Source organism: Clinocottus analis, unplaced genomic scaffold, assembly GCF_023055335.1.
Source record: "Clinocottus analis isolate CAN_PGR_092001 unplaced genomic scaffold, fCliAna1.0.p SCAF_22, whole genome shotgun sequence".
Classification (NCBI taxonomy): Eukaryota; Metazoa; Chordata; class Actinopteri; order Perciformes; family Cottidae; genus Clinocottus; species Clinocottus analis.
Window position 1 is genome coordinate 10,550,553 of NW_027175954.1, and position 21,948 is coordinate 10,572,500.

Here is a 21,948-nt window from a genome sequence, read left to right on the forward strand (position 1 = left end):
TTTCAAAACTATTGAAATTAAGCTGAAAGTCTCCACTTCAATCACATGTTGAGTGCTTCATTTATAATCCATTGTGGTCAGGTAAATGGGCAAAATTACAAAAATGGTGTCACCGCTCAAATACTTATGGCCCTGACTGTAGTTTGAGAGGATCCTTTGCCAGTATTGCTGTACTCTTGTAGACTCAGGTAGCCCAAGGCCTCCTCTCAAGTATGCCTTTAAATAAATTATGTTTTATTAAAATGTAACAAATGTGTATGTATAAAATGCTGCATTGTCAAGTAAAGACAAGTGTGGTGCCTCCTAGATCCATTGTGGAGATACCGTACCTGCACTGCCACCAAGTGGACTGTCCCAAAGACTCCGTGGGGAAACATGTTTTAAGTCAAGAATTACATATTTAAAGACTGAAAGACAAGCAGGAGGTGAGGAAGAATAACTGGAAAACAGTGTTTTAGAAGAGGATGTTATACATTTATTATTGAACCAGCTTTTGAAATCCAAAAGACGGGGTAAGGGATTAAAAAAATCATTGCACTACTTAATAAAGTATTACTAGTAATTGCTCTCATACAAAATGTACAAATGTTTGTTAAAAATGTCATTATTATCATAACAGGCCTTCAAATGATTTTGGTTACAGATATAATACATAATGAAACTACTATGACACCATTTTAATTATAGTTTCATAGTTTAAAGGAAAAATATTCAAAACAACCCAACAGCTTGCGTGGAAAAGATAAGCAAAATAAATTGATACGCTCTAGTCATACAGGTGGTGCCATTTTCTGAAAAGACATAAATAGTGGGACTGAGGTAATTGCTATTGTACCAAGCAACAACAAAAAAAAAACTGTCCAACATAAAAAAACAATCCCAAGACACAAGATGGATGCATACGGTCACAAATATGGCCTTTCACCCGAAAGAAGAAAAAATAGATGATAGAAAAGATAATTCCCCTCCTTCCGTGGATATTACATGAGTTTGTACACTGACAAGAACACCGAAAGAGTTTCATAAAACTATACTCTCCCTGGTTCTCCACAGCTTCGCTGTTCGTTTGCATTTTCTGGGAAACAAAACTCAGGTTTGAACGAATGTTTTTGTCAGATGTGGCGTCTCTGGATGTGGACAAGTTGTAGCTGCAGAAAAATAAGTTCAGTAAATGCTTCTCAGGTGTAAGAGTGTGCAGGTACGTTTGTTTAAGCATCTCTATCAGGCCGATGTTGGGCTGCCGTCTTGAAACTAAACACCAATTGTGATCAGTAGTTATATTTCAATTAGAAGGCGTGCTCTGTGCGTGACGTGAAGATCTCTGAGTTACATTATCACATGCTGACATCGGCCTGATAGAGATTAAAGTATCATTAAGAAACAATGTGGGTTGAGAATAAAAGAGTTTACATAGTGTAAGTCAATTCGGAGAACATGTTTATAATGCATTCAATATTTGTTTTTCATACACAAATGGATTGAGGGAAAACTGATCAGTGGTTTGTTCAGAATAAAAAAAGAGCCCGTAGGTCTTATATCTACATATTAAAGTGCTGAAGTGTCACATCCACCGTCTGGTGAAGCAGTAGATAAACTGTGACCTTTAAAGTCTCTTCAAACTTCTTCCCTGTCGATCACAGAGAAATCATCGGCACTTAACAGAAAGCTGCTTGTCTACCAAACAGATATAGACGCATGCTTTTTTTTTCTTTCAAAGGCCTCATTCCCATAAGAAAGCTAGTAAACTGAGCATTTATGAATGTTTTGGTGACATTTTGGAATTAATGTTTTGCATTCACCTCATCAGCTCTGTAAAATCTAACTGAATTCACATGATGTGCCTCGGGGGAGAGCTTAGTGGATATGTTGGGAAAAAAAGTTAAATAGTCCTGATCTGTTTCCTTTAGATAAGAACATACTGTATAACAAAAAAAAATGTTTTTCAAAAGCTAACTCATGTAAGACAAGAAAAATGTAAATGGGCAGACATGGAGTGATGGAGTCAATCAAAGTTGTAGAGTGTGTTATTGATGTGTGGCTAGAAAACAAATAAGAAACATGATTAAAAAAAAAACACTGTTAACTTCAATGGAGATTTTCTGGTCCTACACTTTGATTTTAAACGTAGATTTTTTTTTAACAAATCTTGGCTATAAATGTCTGCAGTTCCCCTTAACCCCCGGAGTGTTTAATCTTTCTGAAATGAGTGGAAAGAAACAGGATTAAGTAAGTCAATGCACTGTACCACATGAACTGTATAAATACCACAGGAGAAGTAACACACACACACCCACACAAGTGCAAGGACACACACACTTGCACACAAACACATATAGAGAAAATAGTCTATTTTTCGCTGTTCTAGCTTCGGCACAGTATACAGTATCTTTGTTTCGCCTCATACAGACTGCTCTCACGTCCGGGAATGCAGGGCCACATATACAGGAAATAAAATGTATTGATACTGTTCAAATACAATTATAAGGAGTCTAGTAGGAATGAACCATGAGGTGAATGCTTAATTATAACCAGAAAAATAACTCAAAAATAACTATTTTTCTATCCAGAGCTCAGGAGTTTACAAAAAAAGAAATACACATATACGGTATATATGTCTACCTGCACACATATACAGTATATATGTCTACCTGCACATGACAGTGTGTGGTTGTGTTTCAAAGGCCATTCATAGCAATGGGGTAACCATGAGCAGAAGGCAGAGTAGTAGGGGAGTAAAAGTCCAAAACAGAAGGCTGAAGAAGTTCAGCAATAAAGTGAGCGAGAGTCAGTAAAAGGTTGCTGATCCCAGGTGAGAATTACTGTTCAGTGTCCTGGGGGACAGAGAGTGAAGGAATAAGGAGCACTGGTCCCAGTTATGTGGCAGAATGTGTGAGAGAAAGGTATGATAACAGGAGAGAAGTTCACTGATTGGTTGGTGCATCCAAAAGAGAGTCAGAGATTTGAAGGTTTTGGTCACTCTGAATCCCGCTGGACCTCAGAGGCATCAGCTCGACAGATGGGACAAGTTCGGTTAGCCTGAAAGGAATAAAAAAAAAGTAAGGAGACGCACACACGCGCGCACACACACACACACACACATGAATTTGTGTGTCGATAATATAAGTGAGAATTGCTCCACAGAAGGTATGAGATAGGAGATAGGAGTTGATACAACAATAAGTTAACACAGTTAAATCAAAAGATGTAAATTGTACCGTTAGCTAAGCTAGCTAACCGTCTCTTTACTGTCCGTTAGCTAGCTTGTTAGTACAGGGTGCCTTTCTCCCTCCAATTACTGAATGAAGAGAGATACAATTCTGAAAACCTATTAACGGGAGTAATAAAAGAGCCGGGACCAGGATAATAAAAGCCAGCGTATTAAGCTTTTGTAGCAGATAAGATAACATGGAAGCATGTTGTGGCAGGCTAGCATGTTAGTGGTTTGCTCATCATCTACAGTAGTTTGTCCACTAGTCTCGTGAAAGGTCACTACTTCCCAGCTTCCAGAATAGAAAACATTGCAAGAAAACATGGATGAATGCCATTGGGCCACTTTCTGGTTTGACCAGGCTTTAAGGGTGCAGTGGTACAGTTTATACGTTTAGGTTATCCAAATAGCAACATGTTTTCACTCACCTTGAGCCACTTGTCTACACACTTGGCGTGAAACTCGTGATTACAGGGCAAGACTCTTAGGAGCTGGCGAGACTCAAAGTCACACATACAAACCACACACCTGTAAGACAAAGCAAAGTTTGTTACTATTTAAAACATGTTGTACAAAATCATGCTGCCTCAAAACCTATCACCAATTACATAAACAAATTCCTCACAACACATAGATTTGTGAAGGTATAAAAGGTACTGACAGTGTTTGTTCAGATTGATGGTTGTTTGAGTTGAACCGGTATGACGGGAGCTGTTCTATATCCGCCTTTGTTAGACCACGGGGCTTGGCCTCCCCGAGACGTTCTGCGAGGTTCAGCAGGGCCTGAAGGTTTCAAACAGAAATGAGACGTTTAGAAGTTTGCAATGAAAAAGTTATTAAAAGCATTCTAGGTTTAAAAACTAGGAGAAATATTTGCACATATGAGGTACTAAGTACTTAATACAGTGTTATTATTGGTTGATTGTTGTGGCAGCACTTTGTCCTACCTCATAGTTCTCAACCTCTCCGTCGTCCACATCCAGCTCTAGATTGATAGTGGGGGCCACATTTGGAGGCACAGGAAGCATAGACCTGCACGAGGAGACATTGTTCGCAAAGTTTAGTAGATTGAATTTGTTACGCGTCTGAGACACTCAAATCTACTGCAAATATACCTGTGTAGTTACAACAGAAACTTGAGAACATTAGAAACACTTACAGGAAGTAAGGCAGGAAGCTGGGGTGGTAGGGTGAAGGGGGCACAGCCTGCTGAGAGCGGTAACGCCGGCTCGTGAATCGGCGAGGCATAAAGTGGGGATAGGGCTGTGAAAGATGCGACAAAGAAAAGAAAATGTATTAAATCCTCGAAGTGAAAATGCTTCATATTACCATCCTAATATACTATAAACCAAACAAATATGGCCATGAATGTACTCACCACGGTAAAGAGCTCATGAGACAGGGGATCATGGTGCGAGAGGAACTGGAGTGGTGTGGAGGGCGGCAGGGTGGGGGGAGGCTGGTGGTGATGGTGGTGGTGGTGATGGTGGGCATAGCTGAAGCCTCCACCAACTGAAAGCTGCTCTCCGAGAATATCAACCTCATTTTCGATCCTCTGTAAAGGCTGTGGAGAAACATGCTATATTATTGCTCATGACGAATGGATTGAGTGTTATGAGGGGACAATAACGAGGCAAAACATGTTTACAAGGAGTTGTCTAGGCTTTTTTGACTGCTAAATCAGCACAGCAGATTTCCTAATATGATTTATTATTATTTTAATACTATTTTTGAGCTACGAGACACCTGTCTGTTATTTGACTAGAAAACCACAACCAGAGTGGTGTATTAGATGGTGCTGTTTTATAAGTCTATATAAAACTACTACTATAAAACTACAACTTCACAAACATTAATGGCTTTCATACCAAAGTCCTTCTGAATCATAAATCATTCACGTACCGATCGGGGCTGTTGCGTCTGGAAAGGCAGGAACTGTCCGGGTGTCGGGAGGTGGGGCGGGTGGTGAGAGATGTGGGGCGGATGGGGAAGCAGGAACTGAGGGTCACTGGACAGCAGCGAGGGAAAGGCATAGGGCACTGGCAAATGTTGCATTGAACAAGCCTGTAGCATCTAGAGAAGGAGGGAATAGGAAGAGAGAAAAGTTATGAATGTTCTATCTATCTATCTATCCATCCATCCATCCATCATCTATCGATCCATCCATCCATCTATCCATCTATTGTGATTGCAATGTACCAAGTCTTGCCACAAGATGGCAGCCAGGGCCTGAAAGATTAACAAGCCAATTTAAAACTGGAAAAAATATTCTGCTGGCTTTCCCATATTTTACCCACTTTCCTTTTTGTGTACTTTGGGTTTTCTTTAATTGATTCATAAGAGAGCGACTGTACAGCACAAAGTGTATTTTTATGCACAAACAAACCCACACACACTCCTACAAAATGCACACTGCTGTGTTCTTCTCACCGGGTGGTAGTGTTGTCCGGTGCTGAAAACCACACTGCAGGCGGGGACTTGTTGTTGTGAGGAACAGGTAGGGGGAAGGTGCTGGCCACTACACAAAGGTGCTGCCAGACTGTGAGGAGGCACTGGTGTCACTGTGTAGGATACCGGTACACTGCCCTGCTGCAGCTGGGGAGAAAAAAAACACCACAGTTAATATGCAGCCTCTCTCTCACTCAGGCCACGTCCACACTAACGTTTTCGCTACGTTTACACCAAGCGTCCACACTTGGCCGGAGTTTTAGAGCACCGAAAACGAATAAGTTTAAAAACGCTCGAGGACGGATACATTTCAAAACTATGAAGTTACCAAGTGTGGACGGGCATAAACGCATACGTTTGGAAACGGTGACGTAGACACCCACAATACCTACTTGATCAGGTCTTAGTCCCAACAAGTCTTTCCCCGATTTGTCAAGCATCTTTCATGTGACCCATTCCCAGAAGAACACAAACGACAACATTCTTGATTATTAACCAACTCCCAGGTTACTTCAACGTGGACAACCGATTACACACATTGCTGACCTTGTACTAGCAGCTGTTGTGCATTTAAACTCTGCATTTATAAATCATACTCGTGCTAGCATGCAAAGGAAGCAGTATAAATTTTTCATATACCGTCCTAGCCGTAACAACCATTGTCGCTCTTCAGCAGGCAGCAGAATATATTCTTCACTGGAACTATTTGTCTAACGTGTCATGGTTATAATTTCATAACAATTAATAACCCACAACTAATGCTTTTTAACAGGGTAAAACACTTTTAACACTAATAATTGTACATTTAAAAAAAAAAAAACCTTGCCGAACTGCATGCTGGGTACAGCTCGCCCACTATGACAACAAGAAGAAACTCCGTTGCTACATTAAAAAAAGAAAAGAGCGGTGCAGGAGGAACAACGAGAGACCAGAGATGCACCGACGTATGCAACGCTGATTATTGTGTGGCATTTGCTCGCTGGCCAATTGCAAGCGGGGTGGCCAGCGAGCGGTGAACAGCTGTTCAGTTTGCCGGCAGCCCTTTTCGGCCTGAATGGATGGATGCGTTTACTCTGAAAAAATACCGTGATGTACCGTGTAACCGCCTCACAAAATACCGTGATATGAATTTTTGGCCTACCGCCCAGCTCTAGCTGATGTTATTGAAGCGATTAGCGATGTCGTCAGTCATCTGAAGCCACAGTTTGCTTTGAGGAAGACGACGTACACAAAAACGGAGCACTTTCCTTTACTTATAAATATTTGTTTTGCACACATATTGTTAACTCGACACAGAAACTGTAAACAAAAGCAGTAATTGCTCTCCAGCGCGACAGGAAATTCAGCCAAACCGAGAAGAAATGAGTGAATGTTGACCAAATATATTGACGCATAATCTAATTCACTTTGATTTGTAGCAAACACGTGAATTAAAAGTATTTTTTAGACTAACCTGTTCATGCAAGTCCATGACCATGGCTCCTTGCTGCTGTTGCGTTGCATGATGCTGTTGCGGATGATGCTGTTGCGGATGATGATGGTGAAGGTGATGATGGTGGGCAGCCGGGTGCAATAGTCGTGGCGACAAGGTGGGTGGGTGGAAAGCTCGTGGCTCCTCCAAACCTGTGCCGCCACCCCCAGTGGTAGGGGGAAGACCGTAGATGCTAGGCGTGTGTGTTGGGTATGTCTGGTGTGTCGAGGGATGGGGATTGTGGTGGTAGTTTTCATCCTGGTGCTCTGACGGCGACAGACGAGGTGCAGGGCTTTGGGTGGAGGGGTGGTGATGGGGAGGCATGTGACGGGTGGGTCTGGCGAGGCGGCCCCGCTGACGCCTTGCTGGCGGGCTAGATGTCAGGAAAGAGGGACAGTTTCACATTTAGGTTTCACATTTATCTCAGTTAACTAAACTCAGTTGCAGGCATCAAGAAACCAACTGACCTGCGCCTGTGCCGAGCAGGGGTAAGGCATCTCTCCTGATGGTAGTGCGTATGGGGGTGAGGTTGTCTTCGACTTGGGGGTCCTGACTCCCAGGGGCGGATGGGGGGAGACGGGGTGGATGATTGGGGGGCGGATGAGGTCAGCTGTTCCAAGACTGACTGACTGGATAGCCTCTGGCGCTTTGGACTGGGGCTTTCCTCACTCTGCAGAGGGGAGGGGTGGAAAATGGAGGAGGAAAAAGTAAGAAAAGAGGATGAGGTTGTGGTTAGTGACCCACAGCACTCATATCAAATCAATTTCACGATGCTTAAGAGTCCTCCAATCCATACTACTGCATGGACACTAAGTTCCTTTGTGAGTCATGGCATTTCCTGTATGATCCAGAGTGTGCACTTATATCCAGTTGTGTGCAATGTGTGTGTGAAAGAGAGCATATTACACCACCAGCGCTCTGAGGCCCCAAGGGTACAGTCAATTCCTCTTTGAGTGAGGAAATGCAAACGCAGGACAAGTACTCACAAGCCCATGTGCGATTCATCCATACACACCCTCAACTGGAGAGCTCAAAAAACAGAAGTCAGTGATACACAGGAAGACTGCGACATGCATAGCTGAACATGTTGTCATCTAGATTTAGACTGACTAAGAAGTTATCATGAACTACGTTTCAATTCTATCAACTCATCTGTGAGTCACTTCACTTACAGTCAAACAGTGACTCTCACACAGGCAAGAACACACACGCTCATGTGTCAGTTCTTAGTCACTCTCCCTCGCACAGACCTTAGCTATGCGCTGAGGAACACACAGGTTCTTGAAGACACACAGTTACCATTACCCCCCCCCCCCTTACTTACTTGATCCCTGCTTCCACCTCCCTTCTTCGTGGGAGAGACACATTGTTAAAGTGTGATAAAAATGACTCAGCGGCTGTGACTTTTAACACACAAATCCAGAGACACACATACACAGCTCAGCAACCTTGAGAGCAGTGTGATAGCTAACAGGAAACAGCTGGAGAGCAGGCTGCAGAAACACACACAGTTATGGAAACGCCTGCAGACATGCGCAAATTTACATTCACACATGGGCAGCTGCCACTGTTTGAGTTCTACAAACCAAGAACAATACCTTCTGAACCTCTTTGGAGCAAGACACCGTGGTTCTAACAAACCTGAACAAACGTCTGAACAATATTTTGACTGTAGGACCAAAACACACTGTACACTAACGGCTCCATCTCTCACGAGCACTGGATGCGACCTGAGCTTGACCAGCTTATTGGAAAGACAAACAGTAACAATGACTTCATTTTGTCGAGCAGAGAGGACTGTGTGATGGAAGAGGGCTGGAAAAAAAGATGGACAATGGAAATGGAAGTAGAGTTAGAATGAGTGCAGAAGACAGATGATAGAGAGGAGAAGCTTGGTGGAGCCTCAGGGCGTACCAGACTCTTAATGCCAAAACATATTTGGGTCAGATGGGTTACACACAATTAATTTAAGTTTGTCTGTCTGTGTCTGCTTGTATTTTTACATGCTGTGTAAATTACCCTTGCTGAGAATTTGTGTGTAAAATGACTGGTGCGTCAGCAAGTCTGTCCAGAGCCTTTCAAAGCTTATATCTTAATGCATCCTCACCGGTCCTTCCCATAGTTCAAAATTCAGTTCCCTTTATATACAGTTATCTCATTCTCTCTGAAAGTAATGATGTACTTACTTTGACAGCCAGCTATTTAATTGTGCAGTGGCAGAGGGGTTGGAATGATATGAATGAATATATATATATGCCCCTTTCTATACATGCTGGAGGGCACCAGTGATCCACCCCCACTCCCAAACATCTCTGCTCCTCTAAACAGGAACCCCCCCGTCCCCCTCTTCTTCTTCCCGACACCCCACAACCTCTGCACCAGCCTAGCCCTAACACCAACACCCTAGGGACATCTACTGTGCCCATTTTCATATCTAAGTCAGCTTCCTCCATCCCAATCCTGACATAGCCCCACCCTCCTCAACAACCTCCTCCCATCCCCCCTCTTTCCTACCATCAGATAAGCTGTACCCCTCTTCCGCTTGCTCCCTCCCTCCTTTTCCTCTCTCTGTCCTGAGACCTCAGCCTAAAATCTGAGTGGACACGACGAAGAAGTTCTTAGACAGGACACACACACACACTCTGTCTTAACACATGCAGACTATATTGCCTATTAGTATGAAAGTTTGATGGGCCTGTCTACCCACGTTAGTGGAAGGAGAGCGGTGTCAGACAAAGGGAAGTGTGTGCGTGCGTGCAGCCTTATGTTGTAAGGGAGTGTTTGTTGTAAACTTATACACACACTTCTGGTCCAAACATGTTTGCAGAAAAGCCAGAATAATGGGGGGAAAAAAACGTGCCGACTCACACACAGACAAACAAACAGACACACAGTGACTCCCGGCAAACATTGTAAACTGCTCTATGGCTGATATTACAGCACATTTGGCTGTGCTCACATTGTGGAGACCATGCACGCACACACACACAATTCTGTCACTGTGTCCACATTCAGCGTGAACACACCAGACTGGGCAGATATCCTGAAGCACAAGTACAGACACACCCTACCACATTCTAGTTCACTCGGTCTACATTTGTGATGTGCATGCATCTACTCTCACACTCACACTCTCACACACACACACACACACAGTAACTGAGGCCAGCAGCTGTTGTAGCTTTGCTGTCAATGCTGGGAACCAAAATAAAGAGAGGCCCACAGAGTGAATACAAATACTCACCTAAGACATACAACTGAGCCCAACTTTCCTTCTTGTACCTTTCATGCCCAAGAAATTGTACATGAATGTGCACACACTGCACACTGAGCAAATATGGTCATTTGCTTTTACAGATTCCTTAATATTTGCAGACATGCTTCCACTAACACTCAAACACTTCTCCCTCCCCCACTTATTTTCTTTCCATCAACAAGATTTCAAAGCCCATTTTGTTTCCTCTGCCACTGTTCCTCCCTTCCTCCCCCCTCCCTCCCTCAGTTCTTCTCCTCCTTCCCCTTCCCTCACTCCAACCAAGTCCCACAGCTGGAGCTGAAATCATTAGCAATACCCCCTCCCTGTTTTCGGCCTCCCCTCCCTCCCAGCTTTCTGCAACACCTTCCGCAGCATCCTGCCTCCCCTCTTCTTCTCCACCAGTTTTTTGCTTCGTCTGCTGGCTTTTTAAAAACAGGACTTCGCTTGTGACGATGACTATAATTTACTGAAGTACACATGTACACTTTAAATTAGGCTTATATGAACTACATGAATGTGTTTCTACAATACTGCCATCATCGACATGGCAATGTTGACTGAAATGATCAGTTATGCTGAAAAGATTTAATAAGTGTTGTTCCAATATGAAATTAAGTGTATAGTTTCTAAAAAAGAATAATGGAAATTAAAAACGAAATGGTTTCCACAATCCACTGATCATCAGCAAAATAGTTAAAAGCATGGTCAGCTCCTACAACGTCCTTTTAATCAAAAAAAGAAAGAAAGAAAAAACAAAACGTGTGGCACATTGTGAGCACAACTGCCTGTGGGGAATGTGCTTAGACAACAAACAAGCAAACTTTACATTTCTCCACCCTTTAGAGGGCATGATTGCCACAGGCATGTGCTTAAGCCAGCTCTCTAAACTTGTACAATGGTTCAAATGAATACTGTATAAATATACTGTAGCATTTGTGAAACATAAAACAAAGTTGAGATTTGCAAACTGTGCCGTTTGTATTTCCTAAGAAGGTACTACAGTTGCCTGAAAGAGCTGAACATCGTCTCTGAACTAAAGCTTCAACTAAGTAATACTATATTCAGCCAAAATGCTAATTTATTGGTTGTTGTTTTTTGTTTTTTTAAATAAATAAAACTGAATTAGTTTAATTATAATACATTTCTCTTTTACTTTACCACTCTAAAGTTGCCTTAAAATAAATACATTTGAAAATGTTTAAATAGGTGAACCTAATTTGTGGATCCGACTGTTACGCCTTTTCCTTTGGAAAGCATGCATCTGCAGTGCACTCGGTACTTGGTATTAAAAATAGGGCTAGGCAAATTAACGCGTTAAAAACATGTTAACGCAGTAATCCTTTAACGAAGTTATTATTTGATCATGAGTTAATTGCATTTTTTGCATTGGGAGGATCTTATCACTGCCGCACGCAGGTGCTGCACTTTAAATCTCTCCCAGACGTGCAATTCAGGACATGGCGTCTTATGGCTCTCCCAGTCCGGTCCGCGTGAGGTTAATCAAAAATGAAAAATAAATAAATAAGATGCACGTCATAAATGCAATACAATAACACTGCTTTTACTTTGAAGGCGATTATGTACGTGTGCGCTTCTTTAGCCTCACAAACAGGCAGTGTTGACAACTTTCCGACTTGAGCCTAACGTGAAAGCACATATTGTTATATAGTTTCTTTTCTCAATGAGCAGCGGGTGCTGCCACGAACCGCTCTGCCCAAAGTGCTCACAAGGAAAATAAATTGCGCATGCGCAAAGCTCCTGACCCCGCGGTCTGGATCTTTACTCTTCTCTCAAAGAGGAGCACTTTCCACACATCTGAAATGTTCAGTGCACTTGTTCAAGCCAACACAGACAGGACTTTTCTCACTGAGTAACAAATACTGAACTGGAAAACATCAAAAGTACTTATTGCTTTTGTACAAAGTTAATCAATGGCTGGTCTTTAACATACATCTTTAAGGCAAGCAACAAACTAAACAGACAAAAAAGGAGTGGCTTGTCAGGAACCCTTACTACTGAACAAACCGTTTGTTGTTTGCCTATAAAATACAAATGTTTCTTCTGGTACCTGTTCAGAAAAAAACAAAAACAGATTTATAAACTATATATGTATGTATGTTAACTTGCTGTTGCTCCAGAGTGCTGTTATATTGTTCTGATAACATTACTTTAAAATAAAAGCCTGCAATATGCTAGTTTTTACTTTATTATTGAATTTGGCGCATAGTGCGATTAATCGCAGGAAAATCATGCAGTTAATCAGCATTTTCTCAACACCAAAACCCAAATAATTCCAGTGAGGTTTACTAGCTACAACTGAGCCTCCTACACTTTTAGACTATGAATTCACTGTGGGAGCACGAGACTCACACATTGCACTCTGCATATACATTGTGTTCACACACACCTACCTACCCTGGTCTGATTGTGTGTGTATGCCTCTCAATCCTTCACCCAGCTTCAGCCGAGAGAAGATATAATCTAATATTGGGTCACATGATCTCTCTCAATCAGGCTGCACAATAGTGTACTTCTGAAATACATCAATATATGTATTATGTGTATCATGTGTGTTAAAAGTTACCTTATCACTTTCGTCTCCATAAGCATGATCAGGGTGGCAATGGTAGGATCCGCCAGAAGCTCCTACACAGAAAAGATGAAAGAAGAAAACAAGGTCATACAATGAGACAACATATTCCTAAAGTCCGTTAGGTCTGGTGTTCATTTCGTACACAGCACAGTCATGTTTTGCTTACTCAGGGATCCTACATGTTTAACATTTTATAAACAATACATCTTATTTTCATAAATTCATACTTGTGTTATATTTTCTTTGGAATGACAAATACATCAAGATCAGTGCTGTCGTGGTAAAATTAGAGGTGGGTAAACTATGAATTTTGTGATCATACAGGTCTCGACGCGATGCAACGCTATGCGATGCAACGCAACACGAAGCACTGAGACTCTGTAAGGCTGTCCTGGCTATATTGCATCATGTTTTCAGTTTTAAAAAGTCATATACAATCAATGACAGCGAATACATGTGTTTGACAAGACCAGACCCGGCGCGATGCGGGTCGTTACCGGCACCTTCTGGCAAGCGGTCTTCGGACCGGCCCCGTTACTGACTTCACACCGACCCCTTTTCTTTTCCTCCGCAGAGTTTAGAAATTCAAATATGCTTAAATTCAGCGGAAAAGCAAGAAAACAATAACACAAGCACACGATTATAAACGTTATTATTCCAACGGAAGAATACAAGGCGCTTTGAGGTGCATAAACGCCACTCAGAGGTGGGTAAATGCAATTTCCAAAATTCCAGAGGTGCGTAAACGGCGTTTACCCTCCACTACAGCCCTGATCAAGATATCAAAAGAAATGTTTAAAATTATTATATTTTTTATAAGGCATTTAGTACATGTATGTAGTGCCCGCTAAGTTTAGTAATATTCTCAATAATTGCAGAAAAATTGTGATTTTCACATTTCACATTGCCAACAATCAAATTAATGATTCATTTTGTATGTAATTCCATTTAGATCACCAACCAGAGTGGAACTGCATGTTTACACACTGAATAAAGTTTTATTTTTAAGTAATATTTGACTAGCATGAGCTTAGGTGTCTGTGTGTGTATTATTTTACAATATGATATCCAAACATGTTGATAGACTTTGTGGGGAGACTCCTATTAATCTACAGTACGATTAATCCTATTGTTGTTATTGTTCGTATGCAAGTAGGCTTTAATACACAGCAGCAAAAAAAAAACAATGACAACATGTTTGTGAGAAAGGGTATTGACCATGTGTACAGCACCAAAGAGAGAGAGAGACACACACGCAGAGAGAGCATAATCCTGGATTAGTGAAGCTGATGATACCGCCGCTTGCATCACGGCTAAGACGTTTACTCCTTTGTTTTTCCACAATCCTTTCATCTATTTATTGTCTTTTCTATTCATTCTGTTTTGTTTTTCCCTTTGTCATGGTCATGTGTTTAGCTAGGGACGTCCTCACCACAGATGGTGGCAGTGGTATACCAAGGGTAAGCACTCCCAAGGGCACTCCAGCCAAGTCTACCTTTACGATAGATACGAAGAGAGCTAAACTAGAAGGGAATAGATACAAAAAGGCCTTTAGAAAATAGCATTTTTAACTTCCACGGCTGATGTTTGTGGGATCTTTCCTGCTTACAGTCTACTTCTTTGAAGAAAAGCTGTGATTGACAACAAAGAAGAGAAAGGGGGAGAAAGAGAAAGAAGAGAAAGACAGAGTAAGGTTTTCACAACTGAATTCCTCAATTCTTAAAAAAAAAAAGAAGCATTTTCCTCCCCAATCTTTAGAAAAGAAATGGATTGAAAATGTTGAGTTAAGTAAAGCTTACATTAATGTGTTGAAAACCAGCTAAAGGGCTATTTTCACCAAGTTGATTTGGGACGAAGTGCTGGTAAAGCCTTCATGGGACTCACCGGCTGCATAGCGCTTTTCTGTACGACACTCATTCACTGGTGACAATAGGCAAAAATCCAGCTCCCTCCCTGAATATGGTCTCACTTGCAAATTGTCAGAGAGACCGGTAAATTGAGTCAGCGACGAGTCATTCAGTCGGAGTCACTCTATAGAGCACAGCACAGAGGCTACAGAACAGGTTTAAAATGCTTCGATGACACAATGTTGACTGTTGGACAAACAGACTGCACACAGCACAGTACGCGTAGTTTAGTTTCTACACTTGGGGCCTCAAGGAAAGCTGAACAGTCGGATAGCATTATGAATTTCAAATGTGTGTGGACGGACACAATCATTTCCTCTCCTGCATCTAGGACTTTTGAAAATGCTAATAGGGGCTATTTCATGAATAGTATGAAATATGTTAATACTTTAAACACACACATTGTCTCGTCAAGGTAGATACTGGAGACTACTAAGAATACTAAGAGACACACTGCAGGCAAAATCAATGTCAATGTTACAAATGTTGGTGGGAAAATAGTAAATAGTGTCGAAGAATGAAGACGGTTTAAAAAGAGAATTCAAGAAAAATACTAATAATTATGCATTTAAAACAATATGATTTAACTAAGGAAGACCTACACTTTGAAGTAAAGAAAAGACAATTCCAAAATAGTCATGTGTAACTTTAAACCATTGAAAGCCTCACAACAAGCTTTCATTTACAGTAACTGTTGTAAGAGTACTCGTGTATTTGTAAAAAAGCCACTACATTGGGCCATTTCTATCTGAAATTGCACCACTTCTCCAAGCATGATGGAGAAGAAAACAAGCCAAAGAGCACTACTTGAAGTCCCACAAGAATAGCATCGTGACTAAAGAAAGTTTAATGCTCTACTGAAGTGTCAAAATTACAGGTGATATAAAAGTGGAGCATGAGTATGTTTACAGACCACAACAAAATATTCCTATTTTCATACCAAACCAGACCCTCCCAATGGCTGCAGAAAACTGCTATTAACTTCCAATGTCTTGGAAAGTTAAGAAATTGATAGAGGTACAGTTCCATGCCATATCCCATCTAAAGCATGAGGAAGACTGTAGACGAAAAGAGGATGTTGAAAGACAAGGCCAGCGCAGCAGCGATGGGAGGTGAGGATAAGGGGGAAGAGGGGGGGGGACCAGGGAGGAGAACGTGGCGAACAAGAATAAGGCAGAGTGGCGTTACAGAAGAAGAGGACAACGATGGAAATGTACATGAAAGGGTGGAAGTGCTGAGGAGGAAACAGAGATGGGAAAAGATAAAGAGTGGAGGGGGAAAAAACATAAGGAAGACGACTGGAGGCGGAGAGACAGCAGTCAGAGAGAGGGAGCAGGGTGGGGGTTGTGGCTTCTCCTCTTGACTGCTATTGATTTTCTGTAAGCCTCAGAGTGCATCAGCTATTTCTATCCATTTCCTCCACCTTTCCCTCCCTTCCTCATCCCTCACTCTCCCCTCTGCACTCAGCATAGACACCCCCCCTTATACATCCTCTTCCTCCTTCCCACACTCTCCATCACCATCCCTCCCTGCCACCGATCTATTTCCCTATCTGCCGGCCTGTCTCTCTCCCATATATTCCCACTACTTTATCTCACAGCCTCCACATTTCCTTGCTTTCCATATCGCACCATCTCGGCCCATGATCTCCCTCAGCCTCTCTGTTGCAGACTTTCTCTATTAAACTTTTCCTCTCATGTCAAAACAGAAAAACAGTGGGGAAAGTGGGGAAAAAGAAAGACTGGTAGAATAGATAAGATGATAGATAAGTGACAGGCTTACTACAACCAAAAACCCCAGCTGAACAAATTGGAAAATGGATGGCAACATTGTCGACTGCTGCAGAACTGGTACCAATTTACATACAGAAAGACAATTTCAGCCTGGCATATCTGTAACATGCGCGCGCACGCACACACGCACGCACACACCTCTCACATCACCCCTCCCTCTGAACACATGTCACAGCACACTTCACACTCTAGTGAAAGGCAGGGTTGAGTAACAAGCTGGCATACAGGTTTAAAATAGGCGAGCATGTAACGTCTGCCCACCCATTACCTGCCTAACACTGCTTCACACGGGCCTGATGGCAAGCGTGAATGTGTGTGCATTTAGAAAGGGTACTGATTTTACCTCTCTCCCACTTCATTGTCCTCCCCCATCTATTTATTGTTCCTTCCTCCTCATTATCTTTCTCATTATCTCCCTCTCTGTTCCGTTACTGCTGCAGTCCGTGAGGTTGCTCCTCAAACCTGCACTTCTTCTGAAGTCTTAAAACCGCTGATATATCCAATAGAACATGCGCAGGTGTTCGCACTCAGCATACTTGATTGTGAAGTTATTATGTGCAGCAGCAGTATTGCTTTGGCCAAAACGAGAATGCACAGAAAACATAAAGACAGAGACACAAAACCTTTTTTTCAACCAATCAACCAGTCGCAACCGGCTTGATTCACACAGCACCGCAAAAACACATAATGTGCACTTGTTATTCTGAAGGAAAGTATTGCGTTTAAAAGAATATGTGAGCTTTAGCTACCCAGAGACCTTTTCTGTGCATCAAGGATCAATTTATGTCATTTTATGGTTTTAACTCGTCGACACACGCACACACACACACACACACACACACACACACACACACACACACACACACACAACACACACACTCACGCAAAACATAAAAATAATGTTCCTTTAAAAAATATCTTTAGATCATTTTGTATATATGCATGTTTCTTACAATCCAGTTCCTGCTCTTGGCCCAGTCAGCAGCAACACCACAGACACACCACAGAGACACACACAGAGACACACACACACCTTCTGTCCTAACAATCTACCTCCCCTCCTTATTCCCCAATGAAAGACAGAAGCCAGCTGAGACTGAGAGTTAGAGTAGGGAAAGTAATGGACAGGAAGACAGAGGCAGATGACAGTCTTAATTATTTTCTTCTACCATGAATCTCCATACTATCACCACAAACTGAGCTATCAACTCATTGAAACTACATTCTGAGCAGCTGAATGGCAATAATGTGTTGAAATGTACCGGTTCTGTGTCTTTGGGGAAACCAACACACATTTTATAGCCACAGGGTCGCTGTCAATCTCACCATAGCAATGTCATAATAAAGACACAAAAACAATGGCTATTTTACAACAGGTACACATGTGGAATGTGTGAAAAGGTTTGGCAAAATCAGTCAATTTCAAAACGAAAGATGGATATTGTCAGTATGTTTCAAAAACTCCTTGTTTTGCCAAAATACAACAATTAAAGCAAGTTGTATTGTTATCCAAGTCTACAAAGCAAACTTAACCTCATTTAACAGCTACAAACTTGCAGCAGGATATTCAGTCCGCACTCATGTGCAATGCAAGCTCACTTTGCATAACGAGAACAACAAGATACAGGGAAGTGGATACAGGCAAGGGACAGGGAAGGAAGGATGCAAAAAAAGAAGATGCAAACAAACTGTTGAGGGATAGATATTGCAACAAAAGCAACTACAGTTCAAGATGCAAGCGTGAGCGAGTAAAGCTTTGTTTACGTAGCGCGACCTCCGAGTGTAAACGGAGGCGCTTACATTCTATGCGCCCGTAATACCAGAGGGCGTACAACCAAAATGAACTGTGAGAAATCATAAAGACAACGAGTAATGCGTAGATATGTCCAAAAAAGGTGTAACCAGCAAAAAGCATTACGTTACCTTTTACAATGATGAGAAGGGATTGTAATTATCTGTAAATATGTATATTTTTTAGCATCTGTGGCTGCCTGGTAAAAGTTGGATCGTCTTTGAGTTAAATTTCAACTTGATGAAAGGAGTTCAGGGCAGTCCTGCCACAGATAATTAGAGCGTAGGTTTCGGCACAATAATATGAAGGCGATATGAAGTCCAGTTTCAGAGAGAGCTGCAAAACAACACAAATCTAACAGCTGAAAGTTCTGAAACTCTTTCAGAACTCCAACACACACACACACACACACACACACACACACACACACACACACACACTTAGAAGTACATTTTTTTTGTCAAGCCAGATCAGAGCCCATCAATTGGGGTTAAAGCTAATTTGAGGTCACTGTCCTCTACCCCCAGGATCTTCTCTTGCTTACCAACGCGACTGCTTTGTGGTTTATTTGGAGTGACAGAGTAGCAGGGAACCCCTGCTACTTGGTCGATCCAAGTGAAAGAGTTTCTCTTCAAACTGGAGGGGGTTGCCTGGGAGACAAGACAAAGGAAAAAAAAAAAAAAACAGAAACAGAGTGCATGTTTCCACCTCTGTTGCTGGCAGAACGATGGAGAGGATAGGAGTGGAGTGGAGGGGTAAAGGTAGAGTGGCAGGAGTGTCTGCCCCTCTGCTGCTTCGGGCAATCCATTAAAACGATCCCTCCATTAGACAAATGGGAGGGAGGAGGCCAGAGAAAATGGACCGGAGGGGTACAGAAAGGGTTGACTGATCCAAAGGAGAGGGAGAAATGAATGTGGCTAAGCAAGAACCGCCTGTGACAGAGGTGGGAAAGAATAAGGATAGAATAGCAACTACTAACAGAGGATGATTAGTCCACACGGACCAATTTGGCAGCAGTTTTAAGCATTTGGTGGGAACTTAACTTAAGCTTAAGTGCTTCTACATTTTCTGTGCTTGAGTCTAGGTGTTGCCGGCGTGGGCTCTCTTTTTACCTCATTAGACATGTTAACTTCCTAAAATGGCAAGCAAAGTCATGTAAATACTAAATCAGATATAATGTCAAAAAGAGCAGCAATGTGAGCACTACAAACTGTATATAACAGGCATGAAAGAACAAGGCACAAAGAAGCCAGAAGTTATAGAACAGAATACAGAGAGAAAAGGAGGGTTTGAAGAGTACAGGATATCATTAGCTTTTATGCTGAACGCAGGTGACTAGCAGAGGAAGAATGGACTAAGTATCTCTCCATATATCTCCCAACAAGCAGGGCCCATTCTGAAAATGGAAAGTGGGTCTAATAAAAAGGTGTGTAGTGTTGGGAAAGGTCCGGGTGACCAGCTGCTTCACTTAGAATATTCAACCGTAAATTAGCCGAGGCCTCCTCTGGTTAAGTTAACAATGTAAATAAAATAAAAATAAAGCTAATACAGTCTGTTTCCTTCATTTCAAAATAAAACTGCTTTACTTTTGAAGCACTTCAAAGCTACCAAATAAAGTATAACCTGCCCATCACTTTTTGCATGCTTTTTTGTGTGATGTGCTTTTCAGGTCTAATGGAAATTAATCCAGATAATGAGAGTGTCTACGGAATCTCTAGCCCTTTCTACCCCTCTAAATTGAACTCCCTTTGGATGGAAATACGATACAGTCATTCTATCCATTGATTGGTGCTATCCTACATGTCATTGCCCAGCTACTATGATAGAGTATGGGTCGTAGGTCACAGCAGACTGATAAATTCTGCAGAAGACAACTTTACCGCCATTGTCAGGTTTTTAAACCCTCACTTTGTACCTTCCTGATCTTTTTTTCTAGCACAAATGTACAAACATAGAGCTTGATGATTTCCCTCAAAGTCAGCAAACCTATACAAAGATAGACATATAACACAAATGGCTAGACAACATAGAGGCCGAGAGTCTAGAAGGAGCCCTTGACTGTGTGTGTGTGTGTGTGTGTGTGTGTGTGTGTGTGTGTGTGTGTGTGTGTGTGTGTATATATATATATATATATATATATATATATATATATATATATATATATATATATATATATATATATATATATATATATATATATATATATGTTCAGCAGTTGTTTTTTTTTAATTCTCCCAGACAGGTAATTCCAGTCCCAATACAGTGGCTCAGTTGTTGGTGTAAATGTATGCAGGCACCTTTTATGACAGTACAGACAAAAACATAAGAACTGAAGGTTTGGATTTTGGACTGGTAAAATTGTTTTGTGTGTATAGTTTGTGTTTTAAATACTGTTCGTTTGTGCAAAAATTGTTTGTGACATTTTACAAAGTCGATAAAAAGTTAATCACAAAAAACAATCTGTCTTGTGATTTGTACCTAACATATGCTAAACAATATCTTGATGCTTTTCATTTTGTTAAATTTTGGATGACCAATAAACAAAATTCCCCAAAGCACCACTGAAGACAACTACCAACAATGCATTTTTCTAACCTGAGAAGCCTGTTAGGTGTGCTGACATAAAAGCTTTCCCAGAGCCTTGCTGAATGTGAAACTCTAGCTGTGGCATTTCTATGTTGTTTGGTTCACTGCACTGCAAACGCTGCGAGTGGTCTCACATGTATTCTCCATCTAGCACCAGTCCATTCACACTCTGTACATTTTACATTGCAATGAAGCACAGATATCAAAGTGTGGGTTACCCAGATAGTGACAGGAGAACCCCCACACAGACTATAGTCATCTCGCTCTGAGGCAACTGTTTGTATACTCAAGGTTCATACGTACCCATACTTTTTTTATAATAAATGTAAGACTTCCGTATGTCATTGAGGCAAATTTCCATGAACATACATTATCTAAAAAGTCTGTGTATAAAGAAAACACAAAAAAATATTTTACATTACTTCACGCAGAGAACAATGTAATGCACTGATCTTCTCAAACATGTAAGTGTTTGTTTAAACAAAGTAGATTTAGCAACACTTTTCCAAAACTCATCAAAGCCTGGCTGGAAATTGCCATTTCCAATGTCTTTTCCAGGTTTTTAAGGACCCGCATAATCCGTGCTTTTTCTAGGGGCCATAGCCATCCCTTTTCATAGTACATGACACGTCATATTTTGTTGTTTCATTTTTATCTTGTCCAAAGTGGTGACGTTGAAGATTTACAGTATTACGATTTTAGTATGTGGATGTGAAAACAGCTATACAAGAGCATACATTAAATGAACATAATTGTCACTATGTGAATATATATAAGATGTGCATGTTTCTCATTCATAGGCTACAGCAAAGAACTCCTCGTTATCTCACCATCATCTTCTACATGTGCCCAGTTAAGAGAAAGACTAGCCTGTTCACACTGTGAGGCCTGTTT

At 41.5% G+C, this 21,948-nt stretch overlaps 1 protein-coding gene across 2 annotated transcripts in view; it reads right to left on the minus strand.

Moving 5' to 3' along the window:
• Positions 1-497: 497 nt before the first annotated feature.
• The window catches only part of rnf38 (ring finger protein 38), a 23,936-nt gene continuing 2,485 nt past the window's right edge, over positions 498-21,948 (minus strand). For both annotated transcript variants that reach the window (XM_068589091.1, XM_068589093.1), the window contains exons 3-13: positions 12,968-13,029; positions 7,595-7,797; positions 7,110-7,500; positions 5,639-5,803; positions 5,111-5,281; positions 4,587-4,772; positions 4,368-4,471; positions 4,156-4,240; positions 3,870-3,991; positions 3,637-3,736; positions 498-3,036 (exon numbers count right to left, since the gene is read on the minus strand). In XM_068589091.1, coding sequence (XP_068445192.1) covers positions 2,974-3,036; positions 3,637-3,736; positions 3,870-3,991; positions 4,156-4,240; positions 4,368-4,471; positions 4,587-4,772; positions 5,111-5,281; positions 5,639-5,803; positions 7,110-7,500; positions 7,595-7,797; positions 12,968-13,029 — 1,652 coding nt within the window. In that variant the 3' untranslated portion in view covers positions 498-2,973. The remainder of the gene's footprint in view (positions 3,037-3,636; positions 3,737-3,869; positions 3,992-4,155; positions 4,241-4,367; positions 4,472-4,586; positions 4,773-5,110; positions 5,282-5,638; positions 5,804-7,109; positions 7,501-7,594; positions 7,798-12,967; positions 13,030-21,948) is intronic.